The sequence below is a fragment of the Populus trichocarpa genome, chromosome 12, assembly GCF_000002775.5.
Source record: "Populus trichocarpa isolate Nisqually-1 chromosome 12, P.trichocarpa_v4.1, whole genome shotgun sequence".
Taxonomy (NCBI): domain Eukaryota; kingdom Viridiplantae; phylum Streptophyta; class Magnoliopsida; order Malpighiales; family Salicaceae; genus Populus; species Populus trichocarpa.
Window position 1 is genome coordinate 13,945,364 of NC_037296.2, and position 15,148 is coordinate 13,960,511.

A 15,148-nucleotide genomic window follows, 5' to 3' on the forward strand; every position below is an offset into this window, starting at 1 on the left:
TTTATTTTGATATCAACCTCACAGAATTTTTTTAAAAATAGACTATGATAATTATTAAAAGTCACCTAATAATATTGTGAAATTGCAATGTATTGCGCTCCACAATTATATGATTATTATAATATCTATGAATTCTATCTTTTATCTAAAGAAATCCTTTATTCAAATAAAATATATTTTAATTCACGCATCTAGTAAATTTTAGTACAATAATTGTGCATTAGCATTACATTATTTACGAGTCATTTTATTTTAGAGAGTTTATTATATATAATTTGAATATAATTAACAATATAAATATATTAATTGCAACTGAGAAAAAGTTTAATAAAAATGATTTACTCTATTAATTGCTAAAAATTAAGAATTTGTATTGAAATCATATAAATGTTTCCTATGCCTAACGTTTCTTTTCCTCTGTACACTAATAGGTACAAGAAGAGTTGAACCTAGTAGTGGGTGTGAAGAAACAATGTGACAAGCTGAAAAGCAATCTCCTTGATATCCAATCTGTCCTTGAAGATGCAGATAGAAAACAAGTGAAGGATAAGGCTGTAAGAGATTGGCTAGACAAGCTCAAAGATGCATGTTATGATATGGATGACGTGCTAGATGAATGGAGCACTGCAATTCTTAGATGGAAAATGGAGGAAGCTGAAGAAAATACTCGCAGTCGACAGAAGATGCGATGTTCCTTCCTGAAATCTCCTTGCTTTTGTCTCAATCAAGTGGTTCAACGTCGCGACATTGCCCTCAAGATCAAAGAAGTTAGTGAAAAAGTGAATGACATTGCCAAAGAGAGAGCAATGTTTCGCTTTGAGTTGTACAGAGCCACTGATGAACTCCAGCGACTAACAACTACCTCCTTTGTTGATGAATCAAGCGTGATTGGTCGAGATGGTGAAAAGAGAAATGTTGTAAGCAAGTTGCTGGCTGAAAGTAGTCAAGAAGCACGGGACGTGGATGTCATCTCCCTAGTAGGGCTGGGAGGAATTGGAAAAACAACTCTCGCCCAACTAGCTTTTAATGATGCTGAGGTTACGGCTCATTTTGAGAAAAAGATATGGGTGTGTGTTTCAGATCCATTTGATGAGGTTAAGATAGCCAAAGCTATCCTTGAGGAGCTTCAAGGGAGGGCATCCGATTTGGTAGGATTGCAATCCCTTTTGCGAAGGGTTTCTGAATCCATTAAGGGAAAGAGGTTCCTTCTTGTCCTTGATGATGTCTGGACAGAAAATCATGGACAATGGGAACAACTGAAACCTGTTGGGATATTGCCATTTATTGGCAATACCCCACCACTAATTGTAGCTTAGTGGAAGCATCACTAATGCCACAATTAGTGGCATGATTTCGGGACCTATTGTCCCCTTGCTATTGCTGGAGAAGGTTGCCAAGAATTGCCTATAAAAGAGGCATGTTTTGTGAGAGTGTGTGTGAGAGAGTGAGAGGGTGTGAGAACGTGAAGAGAAGAAGAGAAAGAGGAGCTGCTGCCATGGGCAGCAGCCCTGCTGCCATATGCAGTAGGGTGTGTGAGCTGGGAGTTGAGTGATCCTCCTCCATGTATTTATTGTATCCTTTCTCTATCTCTAAATAATATGGACTCTCTCCCGTGAATGTAGGCGGTTTTGCCGAACCACGTAAAATATTGTGTCAGTGTGCTTTAGCCTCCGTTGAGCAACTATCAGTACACCCCCGGTCCGCGCATGGGGGAGCCGGAAATTCCCCAACAATTGGTATCAGAGCACATGGTTTAAAGGGGTGTTTGATTTTGCTCAAAAATGAAAGTTGTCAAACTTGTGTTTTGACCATACCACTGTCTAGAGGAGGAAGAGACGAAGCCACTGGTGAAAACGGCGTCAAAATCAGACGTCGGACATGACCGCACTCTCCATCACTCTCCGGCAGGGCGTCTGCCCACGCGCGCCGACGCGCCCCACGTGTCTTCTTCGCCCGGATGAGTTGACCCGACCCGAATACCAGTTGACCCGACCCATGTGACTGACCCGGATATTGATGACATCAGCATGACGCAAACGTGACATCAGCGTGAATAGTAGACATGCCAGGGATGACATCAGCCTGATGTAATGGTGACATCATCACGCACAGTAGGCATGACATGTCATCAGCCACGTCATCGACCAGTCAGCAGACACGTCAGCATAGTGGGTCCCACCTGCCACATCATCAACCGCGAGCCGAGCTGAGCCGCGTCGAGTAGAGCCGAGCCGAGCCCAAAAGGAGCCGAGCCGAGCAGCGAGCCAAGGGATAAGATTCTGTGCAGCGGAGTCTACGTGCAACCGGATCTGAGATTGAATCTGGGCCGTTCATCAGGCCAAAATTGTTTTGATCAAATCTTAGCCGTCTGAAATGCGATTTGGACGATTTCAGACTTATTTCCAGCTAATTTGATCGTTCCGGATGCAATGGTACGGTCCGATCGTTGAGATTTGAGACCAAAAATGGCGGTGGTTAATTAACAAAAGAGATTGCCCGATCAGGAGGCATCTGAAGGTCATCATGGTGGTCGATGGAGATGAAGAAGAACATGTCACACATGTTTACCCAATTACATGTGCTGAACTGCTAAGTGGAGAGAAATTTAACTGCCTTGAGGGAAGGCAATATTGGGACACTCTGTACACCCGATCATGTGGAAAATTTGAGGTGAAGAGTGGAAATTGATGAAGACCAATCTTGACGAGTCTAAGAACTGGTAGTCTCGCCAGATGTTGAGAAATCATGTATTAAACCAGTATATTCCAGATCACTTGCAAATGAAAGCCGCAACAAAGCTAGCAAATGGTTGTATATACGGAAAGACAGTACGATGGATAGATATGGCCTAAGAAGTTCTGTCTAGGAGATTGGGTTTTAAGCGGGACCAGTGTGACCCCTCCAATCTTTCCTGGGAACTTGCTTAGTGGAAGGATTATCCATACGGTACTATTTTCATATATATAGCAGTTTGTAATGAAACGGTTGAAGACTAGCAGGATGACGGCACAAGGGAACATTTGGGTTCCGTATGATCAAGGATCTGATGAAGTGGTGATTTCTCCAAAGAAGTTAGATTCGGTGACTGTGATTTCTCGATGGGAGAATTGATGAAGACCCTGATAATGGAAGAGGAATACAGCAAGGGGATAAAGATTGGCACCCTATTTTGACTTGGACAGGTGTTATGACAGGATGAGCTGCTGTCAAACATAAGCAAGGAATAGGGGAAACATCTGGAGAACAGAAATTGCACGAGGGCACACGGAGATTATGCAGAGTACCCGTAGGATCCAATGAGGTACTGTAATGAGACAACAAGTGCAAGGAGAAGAAGTGTTCCCAGATGAAGCTCAGAGCAGAGACTGTTAAAGTTTGTACAACAAGAAGTCTCTTATGCTCTTGATGAAGACAACAGGCGAAGACCTTTCCAATGCATGCAAGGATGGAAAGAGAGTTGTTGCAGAGGCACCTAATTGAGGGGGTGCAAATGCCTGTGATACAAGGCAACCGCCTATGATGAAAGGCGAAGACACCAAAGAGAGTTGGTGTAGGTGGAGCTGTCAAGCAGAAAGGCACAGAAGCTCCAAACATATAAATTGAGGTGGAGGATTGCGAGAAGTATACCGCAACTTTCTCTTTCTATGTAGTCAGTGGCAGTAATCTCTCCCATAGTGCACATGGTGGTAGAGAATTTTGGAGCCACTTTAAAGCATCTCAGCTGAAGGAGGATGCGACCGCCCCATGACAACGGGCGAAGACACCTTAGATGGAAGGTGTGTGAGGGCCATGATAGGAGCCCGGATAAGACCGCCCCATGACAACGGGCGAAGACACCTTAGAGAAGGTGTGAGGGCTTTGATAGAAGCCCCAGTTCAGACCGCCGTATGGTGACGAGCGGAGACACCTAAGGAGAAGGTGTGTGGGCCACGATATGAGCCCAGTTCAGAACACTCAGAGCCAATGTGATGGCTAGATATGAGTGGACAGGTGTATAGCCAATGAAGTGGCTATGATGAGTATGGAGACAAATGCAGGATTGACTTTCATGGATATTGCCCCCATGCTAAAGATCAATGAGCTAGAAGACATTTGCCTTGGACAATAAGTGTGTGACTTGTGGAGCATTAAGACGCGGCTGCTATGAAGAAGCAGAAGGGCATGCGCAGGTTCCGAGAACGAGTTGACTCTTGTCAAGGTGGTGAGCTCGGAAAGCATTGTAATACTCAGAGTATGAAGATAGATATGGATCAACCTTTATGGGCTGCCCCCATGGTTAAAGGTGGAGAGCTACCTGGACTCTTACGACTAAGAGCGAGAGACTCACGGAGAAGTAAGGCGTGGTTCCTAGGGTGGAACAGAGGGCAGGCGCAACTCCTGGATGAGTAGACTCTTGGAAGAGTGGTGAGCTTGTGATCACATTGAAATACTCAATGACTGTCGCACTTGGGAATATTCGTTTGAGGGGGTGTTGTAAGCCTTGGTGTAAGGCTTGAAAAATCATTCCGGACCGAGCATGGTTGATACGCTCGAAGGGGAATGTTGTGTTGAAGACGCTCTCAAAATGGAAGCTTGGAAGAACTGCAGAATGCAAGCTTGTGCTGAAGAAGCAAGAAAACAATTGCCCACACAAATGGCAAAGGGGGTGATTGTTGGGATATTGCCATTTATTGGCAATACCCCACCACTAATTGTAGCTTAGTGGAAGCATCACTAATGCCACAATTAGTGGCATGATTTCGGGACCTATTGTCCCCTTGCTATTGCTGGAGAAGGTTGCCAAGAATTGCCTATAAAAGAGGCATGTTTTGTGAGAGTGTGTGTGAGAGAGTGAGAGGGTGTGAGAACGTGAAGAGAAGAAGAGAAAGAGGAGCTGCTGCCATGGGCAGCAGCCCTGCTGCCATATGCAGTAGGGTGTGTGAGCTGGGAGTTGAGTGATCCTCCTCCATGTATTTATTGTATCCTTTCTCTATCTCTAAATAATATGGACTCTCTCCCGTGGATGTAGGCGGTTTTGCCGAACCACGTAAAATATTGTGTCAGTGTGCTTTAGCCTCCGTTGAGCAACTATCAGTACACCCCCGGTCCGCGCATGGGGGAGCCGGAAATTCCCCAACAAAACCATCTCTCACAGGCTGTGCACGAGGAAGCAGAATTCTAGTGACCACTCGTAAGGACGTTGTGGCAACAATGATGGGAACTGACCACCGGATCAACATTGAGAAATTGTCCGATGAGATATGCAGGTCAATATTCAATCATGTGGCATTCCAGGAAAGAAGCGAAGATGAGCGCGAAAGATTGACAGATATGGGCGATAAAATTGCAAACAAGTGCAAGGGCTTGCCTCTAGCTGCCAAGGTATTAGGAGGTCTTATGCAGTCTAAAAGAAAACGAGAAGAATGGGAACGTGTTTTATCTAGCGAACTGTGGAGGCTAGATGAGGTTGATAGAGATCAGGTTGAAAGACGAATATTTATACCTTTGCTTTTGAGTTACTATGATTTACCTTATGTGGTAAGACGATGTTTCTTGTATTGTGCCATGTTTCCAAAAGACTTCGAGATGGTCAAAGATGAATTGGTGAAGATGTGGATGGCTCAAGGTTACCTCAAGGAGAATTCAGGTGGAGATATGGAGCTTGTAGGAGAGCATTACTTTCAAGTCTTAGCAACGCGCTCTTTCTTCCAAGATTTTAAGACGGGTCGGTTTGAAGGAATGAAATTCAAGATGCATGATATAGTGCATGATTTTGCCCAATATATGACAAAAAATGAATGTCTAACAGTGGATGTCAATACACTTGGAGAAGCAACAGTGGAGACTTCAATTGAAAGGGTTCGTCATTTAAGCATGATGCTGTCACAGGAGACTTCATTTCCCGGGTCCATTCAGAAAGCAAAAGGTCTTCGCAGCCTCTTGATCAACACTAGAGACCCTTCGTTTGGAGCTGCACTACCTGATTTATTCAAGCAGTTGACATGCATCAGGTCATTGAATTTGTCAAGGTCTTCAATCAAAGAAATACCAAATGAGGTAGGGAAATTGATACATTTGAGACACCTCAATCTGGCAGATTGTGGAGAGCTGGAGTCCCTGCCAGAAACCATGGGTGATTTATGCAATTTGCAATCCCTAGACGTTACTTGGTGTCGTTCTCTCAAGGAATTGCCTAATGCGATCGTAAAACTTATCAAATTGAGGCATCTCCGGGTTGTTCTTTCAGGTGTGGCCTTCATACCAAAGGGAATAGAGAGGATAACATGTCTTCGAACATTAGATTTGTTTATTGTGTGTGGTGGTGGTGGGAATGAAAGTAAAGCAGCTAATCTAAGAGAATTGAAAAACTTAAATGACATTGGAGGGAGTCTTGAGATATGGAATCTAGGAGGAGGTAAAGAAGATGCGAGTGACGCTGCAGAAGCACAACTCAAGAATAAGAAGCGCCTGCTTCGTTTGCGATTGGATTTCATCGCAGAGAAAACAGAGTTGCAAGCAAATGAAGGCTCTTTAATTGAAGCTTTACGGCCTCCGTCAGACTTGGAAGATCTAACCATATATGGGTACGGAGGGTTGGATTTGCCAAATTGGATGATGACATTAACCAGATTACAGGCGCTTAAACTGTATGATTGTACAAAGCTGGAGGTCTTGCCTCCGTTGGGAAGATTGCCCAACCTTGAAAGACTGGTATTGAGGTCGTTGAAGGTGAGAAGGCTGGATGCTGGATTTTTAGGTATAGAAAAAGATGAGAATGCCAGTATTAACGAAGGAGAAATTGCAAGGGTCACTGCTTTCCCCAAATTAAAAATACTTGAGATTTGGAATATCAAAGAGTGGGATGGAATTGAAAGGAGATCAGTGGGAGAAGAAGATGCCACCACAACTTCAATATCCATTATGCCACAACTTCGACAGTTGACAATTCATAATTGCCCGTTGTTGAGAGCACTACCAGACTATGTTTTGGCAGCGCCTCTACAGGAATTGTATATAGGTGGCTGCCCCAATCTAGGTGAAGATTGGCAAAAGATTTCTCACCGAAACATTTATTTTTTTGATAAATAGGTGAGAAAGACAGAACTCTTTAGTCTTTAGAACCAGCAGGAACAGCCGAACAGGTAAATTCTTCTACCAGTGTTAATTCCTAACGGTAAAAGATTTGGTTCTGAGTGTATTAATTATTTGCTTTGGTGTTAATTCTTACCATTTACTCTATGTGACCTCTTTACTTACCAACTGAATATTAATTTATGACCTCTTTACTGTAATTCGATTTTATTTCCTACTTACCATTCACTCTATCAAATGCAGCTGTGATATTATCTCGCTCACGTGAAGCTTATTCCTTACTTAAATTCTCCAAATGCCACTCTAAAAAAACTGCCTTTGAAATTTCAGACCATATTTTAGATTTTTTCCTTGATAATTTTGGATTTTAGTTTTATTATTTTTATTAATTGTTTTCTTGTTATTTACGGATATTTAGGGTATTTAAACCTATCTTTTCATATTTTAGGATACTTTTGCTAATAATATATATTTTTTATTTTTTAAAAATTATTTTTGATATCAACGTATTAAAATAATTTAAAAACACTAAAAAATATTAATTTGAAGTAAAGAAAAAAATAAAATAAAAATAAATTTTTTTAAAAGCGCTTTTAAAAATAAAAAATAAACCGGGCTTAATAAGTATTAAAAATATTATTATTTGTTTTATTAATATTATTTTTTAGTCTAATTAATAGTATTAATCTCAAAAATATTGTTATTTTTGGTGCTATAAATAATATTATGTTTATATTAATTAATAATATTAATACTAAAAATGTTATCAGTTATATTATAAATATTATTATTTTTATTAAAATTTATAAGAGTATATTTTATTGTAATTAATACTATTAATAAAATAATTGATGAATTTTAAAGAAAATGTTATATCATTTATTAATTTTATCAAATGTATTGTAATAATAATTTTATGAAATTATACTTAATTTTATATTTAATTTCATTTAGAAGTGCTCCGGTGGTCTTTGCTGATTTCCTCTGTAATTTAGATCTGAATTTCAATTCCCTGATTCCATAACCTTGGCCCGTATTCTAATAGCCAAACAACTCTCTTCCTATGTTCCTGCATCAGCATGTCGACTCCTCACTCTCTGATTCCTGAATCTTGAAAACACTCTTCCTTCGTTTTTGCTCTCAGAGCAGTAAGGCCTTTTGGAGTATCTTTTCCAGTCGCTGGTTTTGATTACAAAGGTCCACAGCTGTATCATTAACTGTTTCCTCGTAATATTGTCTGAATGCATTAACTGTTTTTTTTTCTTTTAATATCTGGATTATCCACTGCAGACCATGAATCACAAATTGACAAGAAAATGTGTTTCAACTAAGACCTACCAATGCTAATCGCTGCTTGGGATCAAAACCCAATTGAGGCCAAATTGAGTGGGTAGATCTGGTTTTTAATCCAAATGATTCTTCATAAATTATTGTAGTTGTCTTGCATTATATTTCTAGCTAAGAAAACAAAGAAGTGCCTTAAATTCTGAAAAATTAGAAAAAGACAATAAAAAAAAGGTTCAAATCACGTTAAGAAAGGAATGAGAAGAAGAAGAAGAAGAAGAAAGGAAGGTGATGTGGTCCAGACAATACGAATACTTTCCTCCAGAAAATCTCGCTCATTTCTTGTCCTTTACACACCCGTTTGCTCCCCTTCACAAACCAGCAATCCTTCCAAACTTTTTTCCATGACCAGCACATGCTACTGATATCAGATAAACATTAAATGAAGAGAAGAAATAGAGAACCAGATGAGAAGCAGGAATTTCAGTAGAATGCCATTCAGTAGAATGCCATAATCAATTTCAGGAATTTCAGTAGAATGCCATTCAGTAGAATGCCATAATCAATTTCAGGAATTTCAGTAGAATGCCATTCAGTAGAATGCCATAATCAATTTCAGGAATTTCAGTAGAATGCGATAATCTCTCAGTAGAATTCTCCAGACCAATCGTGTTATTAAGTGAAGATCATGAATTCAAAACTATGATATTAGAATCAATATAGATAGCACCTGAGCAACCCAACAAGAAAAAAAAAAAACAAGAGACAAGTTACCAAAACATAGATTTCTAAAAATAAGAAATGGCGCGATTGAATCACTACATTACATAGTATAACGATGATCATCAGGAATATAAAATAAAAATTCTTCTCAACTCGAGCGAAGAGGGTATTAACTAATACATGGTTTCTAGTTCAAGAGCCAGCATCAAAATTACTAGATTATGAGATTTATTTTAAACACCTCAGTGTGATAGTACAGTGTCCTATATGAGATTCACACACGAACCAGCAAGATGTCGTGTCATTCTAGTCATACATGTGATTGACATGCCAGAAGGGGGAGATATTTTCAAGAAGCGAGCTAATTACTTGTAGAGAGCAGCAAGGTGAACCGGTTCAATGTAGTGAAAACATGTCTTTCACCGCTGAAACCAAACCGGAGTGAAAATATGGGTTTTCTACATAGCCTTATCACCTCTAGTCAACCACGGGTCTCGCAGCAAAGGATACGGGTTCAAAAAAACAAAATCACTATTTATGAAGCCAATCACCCCACCCTTCTCTTAAAGATTACAACTTTTTACTTATCTTTAACAACAAAGCATCTTCAATAATCTTAACCTCACTAAGTTTTCTGTAAATTTCCTCATCAACAAGAATATCATCACTGCCAAACTTATAATCCTCCACATTCAATCCTCAACTAAAACCATCGTAATAATAATAATAATAATAATAAAAACATCCTAATATCCTATCAATTTCTTATTCAAATACCTTATAATGGACCTGGTTACATGATCCACGTAATACCCAGAAGTAAAAATCGAGGGACTTTTCGTTTCTTATTCTTCGATGTTTTTTTTTGTCTTTCATTTTCGTGATCTTCTTCTTCTTCTTCTTGTTCTCTAATGGTGTCTTCTTCATCGATCTTCGACGCTGAAATTTAAGGTATGTTTAACGCGGTGTAAATCGAGTTTCTAAAAATTTTGAGTTTTTTTTTATTTAAAATAAATTTTATTTTATATGTTTTCATATCGTTTTGATGTGCTGGTATCAAAAATATTTTTAAAAAAATAAAAATAAAATTATTATTTTTTTGTTCAACCTCAATTTCAACCATGAAAATTGTAATTCTTGTCGGATGAATAAATTATTTTTTGTTCAACCTCAATTTCAACCACAGTTTTAACCAAACATATATAAATATCAAACTAACCTCAACTAAATAGACACCGGATGACTATCACACCCTTGTTATGGTATCTGATTCAGCGAAAAGGAGGGTATTACGGTAATTGGAACAACTTGAATCGAGAATCTGAACCGCTGTATTCATCCGCAAAGATGCACACGCTATTGATAACTCGGCCAACTAAGTCGATTACTCAATGTAATTAAGTATTGCCTTATTTTGAATCACCAGCTAGCAACAAGTCTTCAAGCTTTGAAATGACTGGTGGCGTACCACTATTCCAATGGTAAGGAATAGAAATCTCTTCAAAGTCACCAAGGAACTCTTTTTTTAGACAATAGTGGAGATTTTATTAAAATTTTTGGCTAAAATGAGAATAGCCTAATAACAAAAAAAAAAAAAAAAGGAGCAACAACAGAGAAGATAAAATAAAGAAGACATAAAACCACGGTATCCACTCTATAACAGGAAGAAGAAAACAGGGACCAGACAATAGATAAAAACAAGAAGTCAACTTCTGTTATCCCCGAAAAAGATCCCATCAGAGTTGATCCCTGAATCCAAACCGGTGTAAGCAAAAGTTGTGCTATCAAACTTCAACCATAAAGAGGACCTGTGGACGATCAAGTAAAAATAACCTTGAAGATCTGGAGTCACATCATTGAAGATTATATCATTATGATGTTGCTATAGAGCAATAGATCCAAGAGATGGAAACTGGATATTACAATGTGTCGAATTTTAGTCCTTTTATATATGATATGGTGCTTCACTTCAGCGTCCACGGTTTGTCCCAGGTACAGCTCTTTTTTCAGGTTTTGTATTTGTTAGACTGGATGTTTTAATGTTCAGTGTTAAGGTTTTGTGCGGATGTAGGGTGCTTCTCATGCTAAAACTTGCTTTACAAGTAGTGTTTGAGGCTTTTCATTGTGTTAACATCGAATCTCGGATTGGATTTTGAGTTAATTGCTAGGCTGAAATCCTTTTAGTCTTTTGCTTGTGGCGTAAATATATGTATCATGTCCATAGGATGCGAACTTGAAAAGTTTCCATTTGGTATTTCGCAATTGCATAAGCATATGTGAAGCTAGCTCATTCCACATCGCCGAGCCAAGTTTTTTACTGATTCCACTATGATGTCTAGGAAATGTTATGACACGTACGTCAAAAACAATATGCATTAATTTTGTTGCTGGTAGAGAGTGCCATATGCAATATTTTCTGTCTCTTATTGGAGCCTTTTTATGAAAATTGTGTTAATTCAACAATTCTCATTACATACCCCGACCTGATTTTTTTTGTTAAAGAATTCTTTTACCTTTTTGAGAGTGATTTTGGTTTGTCTGGTTGCTGATTGCAGGTAAACATGGATGGAAGTTCTCTTGACTTCAACTTACTGGAAATGCAACCTTTGAGCAATCTGAAATGGTTTGATTACTGCTTCAGAGAAGTACTTCCTGGAAGAGTTGGAAGGACCTTGGATGAAGTTGGGTCTATTCTTCGGACTGTGCAAGAAGATCAGAGTGTTCTGCTTGTGAATATATTTGGGGCATCAGATACAATCACGAGGAACATGCTTTGCCACTTTGAGAGGCTAAATATAAGGAACTATATATTGATTAGACCTGGGTCTGATTTTCTATTTGATCTTGCTAGAAGAGGGCATCCTGTGATTGATGCTGACCAGTTTTTCAATCATCATAGAGCACAGAAAGTAATGGGATTTCAACATTCCAGTGCGGAGCTGATGAAGAACATTTTAGTGAATGCTTACGTAATTAAGAAGTGTTTAGAAAATGGGTATGATTCTTTGATAGTGAATCATGGTCTTTGCTGATTTCCTCTCTAATTTAGATCTGAATTTTAATCCCCAGATTCCATAACCTTGGCCCGTATTCTAAAAGCCAACAACTCTCTTTCTATATTCCTGCATCAGCATGGCAACTCTTCACTCTCTGATTCCTGAATCTTGAAAACACTCTTCCTTTTTTTTTCCTCTCAGAGGAGTAAGGCCTTTTGGAGTATCTTTTCTAGTCGCTGGTTTTGATTACAAAGGTCCACAGCTGTACCAGGCATCTTTGTTTCCTCGTAACATTGTCTGAATTCATTAACTGTTTTTTTTTCTTTTAATATTTGGATTATCCACTGCAGACCATTGATTTTAGATGCTTTACTGGCTAGGGTCACAAATTGACATGAAAATGTGTTTCAACTAAGTCCTACCAATGTTGAGAGTTGAGAATTCATAATTGCCCGTTGTTGAGAGATGCTTTGGGCAGGAGTTTCCTGGTGCAAAGAATATGGAAACCGGTGAAAAAGAGATGCTTTGGGCCCAATGCCATGGATTACAAGTGTGCTAATATACACGATCTTTCTATCATTTCTTCCCCTGCCTCTTGCTTTTGACATCTAGAAACGCAGGATGGGGCTTGAGTGAAGAAAAAGCACGAGAATCTGATAGGCAAGGGCAGCAAGGTGTTGAACGAGTGGCCTGCTTGATACCTTGCTTGTTGGATGCATAGCTGCTTAATTATGTGTATAAAACAGGGAAATAAAAGGTATCATCACCCTTCCAATTTTAGTGGTATTTGAAAAGAATTATTTTAAATTACAAAGCCAATAATGGGATGATATTATACCCGTTGATATGGGCCAATATTTTCATACCAAAACAGATGATTCAGTACAGTTATTTGCCAATAATCCCTCCTCTGTTTGTTTTTTCTATGTGTTTGTTGCAATCCCTTACTGTTTTTTGTTGATTTGTTATCAACGTTACTTAGTTTTACAAATCTCATGCTGAACACTTTGAATTGCAGGTTGAACACGCGGAGCTTATAAGAATCAATATGGAATATGACAGAGTCTAAGTTCTTAGGGTTTTTTTTCCTTCATCTCCCCACCCTCCTCTTCATGGAGTAGGACAGTACCCTTTGTTAAATAATATTTATGTAGTCTTATTTATTAAGGGTAGAATAATACTTTCAGTTTAACCTATATATACTTTGTTTGTATTTAGGTTAAGACTAAGCACTCATAATATATATATTATTCAGAATTCTAGCCTCCTTTTCGTGTTTGAGCTTAATTATTTTAACATGGTATCAGAGCTGGTTTTATGGAACGAGGCTTAATCCCGAACACAGCTTCGCTTAGTTATTTTTTGGACTGAGATTTTGTCTTCCGCTTCTGCAAAATTTGATATTTCGTCAGTTTCTGCAATTATTTTGGTATTTCGTCTTCCCTTCAGCTTCTGCAATTTGGTATTTGCGTTCAGTTTCTGCAAATTTGTTCTGTGTTTTGGAGTAATCGTATAATTTTGAGAAGATATTTGTTTAGTTTCTGCAATCTCTGTTCAGTTTCTGCAATTTGGTATTTTGTTTTCCGCTGCTTTTGCATTCTGGTTCTCTGTGATTGTTGATTATGGCTACTGAACGAGATGATTCGCTTCAGTCTGTGAGTGTGAGGTTGGATGGGAAGAACTATTCGTATTGGTGCTATGTAATGAGAAATTTTCTTAAGGGTAAGAAGATGTGGGGATATGTCAGTGGAGCTTATGTGGTACCTAAGAATACTGAAGAAGGAGATACTGCTTCGATAGATGCATGGGAAGCAAACAATGCAAAGATCATTACTTGGATCAACAATTCTGTTGAGCATTCTATAGGTACACAGTTGCAAAGTATGAGACAACAAAGGAGGTTTGGGATCATCTGCAAAGGTTATTCACACAATCAAATTTTGCAAAACAGTATCAGTTAGAGAATGACATACGAGCTCTTCACCAGAAGAATTTGAGTATTCAGGAGTTCTATTCTGCCATGACAGATCTTTGGGATCAATTAGCTCTTACAGAATCGGCAGAATTAAAAGCATGTGGTGCTTATATTGAACGTAGAGAGCAGCAACGATTGATACAGTTTTTAACAGCACTTCGCAATGATTTTGAAGGACTTAGAGGTTCAATTCTGCATCGTTCTCCACTGCCTTCTGTTGACTCTGTTGTCAGTGAGTTATTGGCTGAAGAAATACGTCTTCAGTCTTATTCTGAAAAGGGAATTCTTTCTGCTTCAAATCCTTCTGTACTAGCAGTACCTTCTAAGCCATTCTCTAATCATCAGAATAAGCCTTACACAAGGGTTGGCTTCGATGAGTGCAGTTTCTGTAAGCAGAAAGGTCATTGGAAGGCTCAGTGTCCTAAGTTGAGACAGCAGAATCAAGCTTGGAAGTCTGGCAGTCAGTCACAATCTAATGTTCATCGACCACCTCAGGGTTATAAACCACCACACCACAATACTGCAGCAGTAGCTTCACCAGGCTCTATTACCGATCCTAATACTTTGGCTGACCAATTTCAGAAGTTTCTCTCCTTGCAGCCACAAGCAATGTCCGCTTCTTCCATAGGTCTGTTGCCTCATAGTTCCTCAGGTATGTCACACTCTGAATGGGTCCTGGATTCTGGTGCTTCCCATCATATGTCTCCAGATTCCTCATATTTTACCTCTGTGTCCCCTTTGTCCTCCATTCCTGTTATGACTGCTGATGGCACTCCTATGCCCTTAGCAGGTGTTGGTTCTGTTGTCACACCTCACTTGTCTCTCCCTAATGTTTATCTTATTCCAAAACTCAAATTGAATCTTGCGTCTGTTGGTCAAATATGTGATTCTGGTGATTATTTAGTCATGTTTTCTGGTTCTTTTTGTTGTGTACAGGATCTGCAGTCTCAGAAGCTGATTGGGACAGGCCGTAGGGAGAATGGACTATATATTTTGGATGAGTTAAAAGTGCCAGTTGCTGCTGCTGCCGCTGCTACTACTACTATTGATTTGTCTTCCTTTCGTTTGAGTCTTTCATCTTCTAGTTTTTATTTATGGC

The 15,148-nt window shown here is 39.1% G+C and overlaps 2 protein-coding genes and 1 long non-coding RNA gene across 4 annotated transcripts in view; 2 read left to right on the forward strand and 1 right to left on the reverse strand.

The window, feature by feature from the left end:
- The window catches only part of LOC7482215 (putative disease resistance protein RGA4), a 124,615-nt gene that overhangs the window by 24,421 nt on the left and 85,046 nt on the right, over positions 1 to 15,148 (forward strand). The window contains exon 3 of the mRNA XM_052445810.1: positions 5,627 to 5,802. Coding sequence (XP_052301770.1) covers positions 5,627 to 5,802 — 176 coding nt within the window. The remainder of the gene's footprint in view (positions 1 to 5,626; positions 5,803 to 15,148) is intronic.
- The window catches only part of LOC127904070 (uncharacterized), a 134,515-nt gene that overhangs the window by 19,559 nt on the left and 99,808 nt on the right, over positions 1 to 15,148 (reverse strand). The gene's annotated exons all lie outside the window — the stretch shown is intronic.
- LOC18103922 (putative disease resistance protein RGA3) overlaps positions 1 to 15,148 on the forward strand; it is a 134,906-nt gene that overhangs the window by 19,324 nt on the left and 100,434 nt on the right. The window lies entirely within an intron of this gene.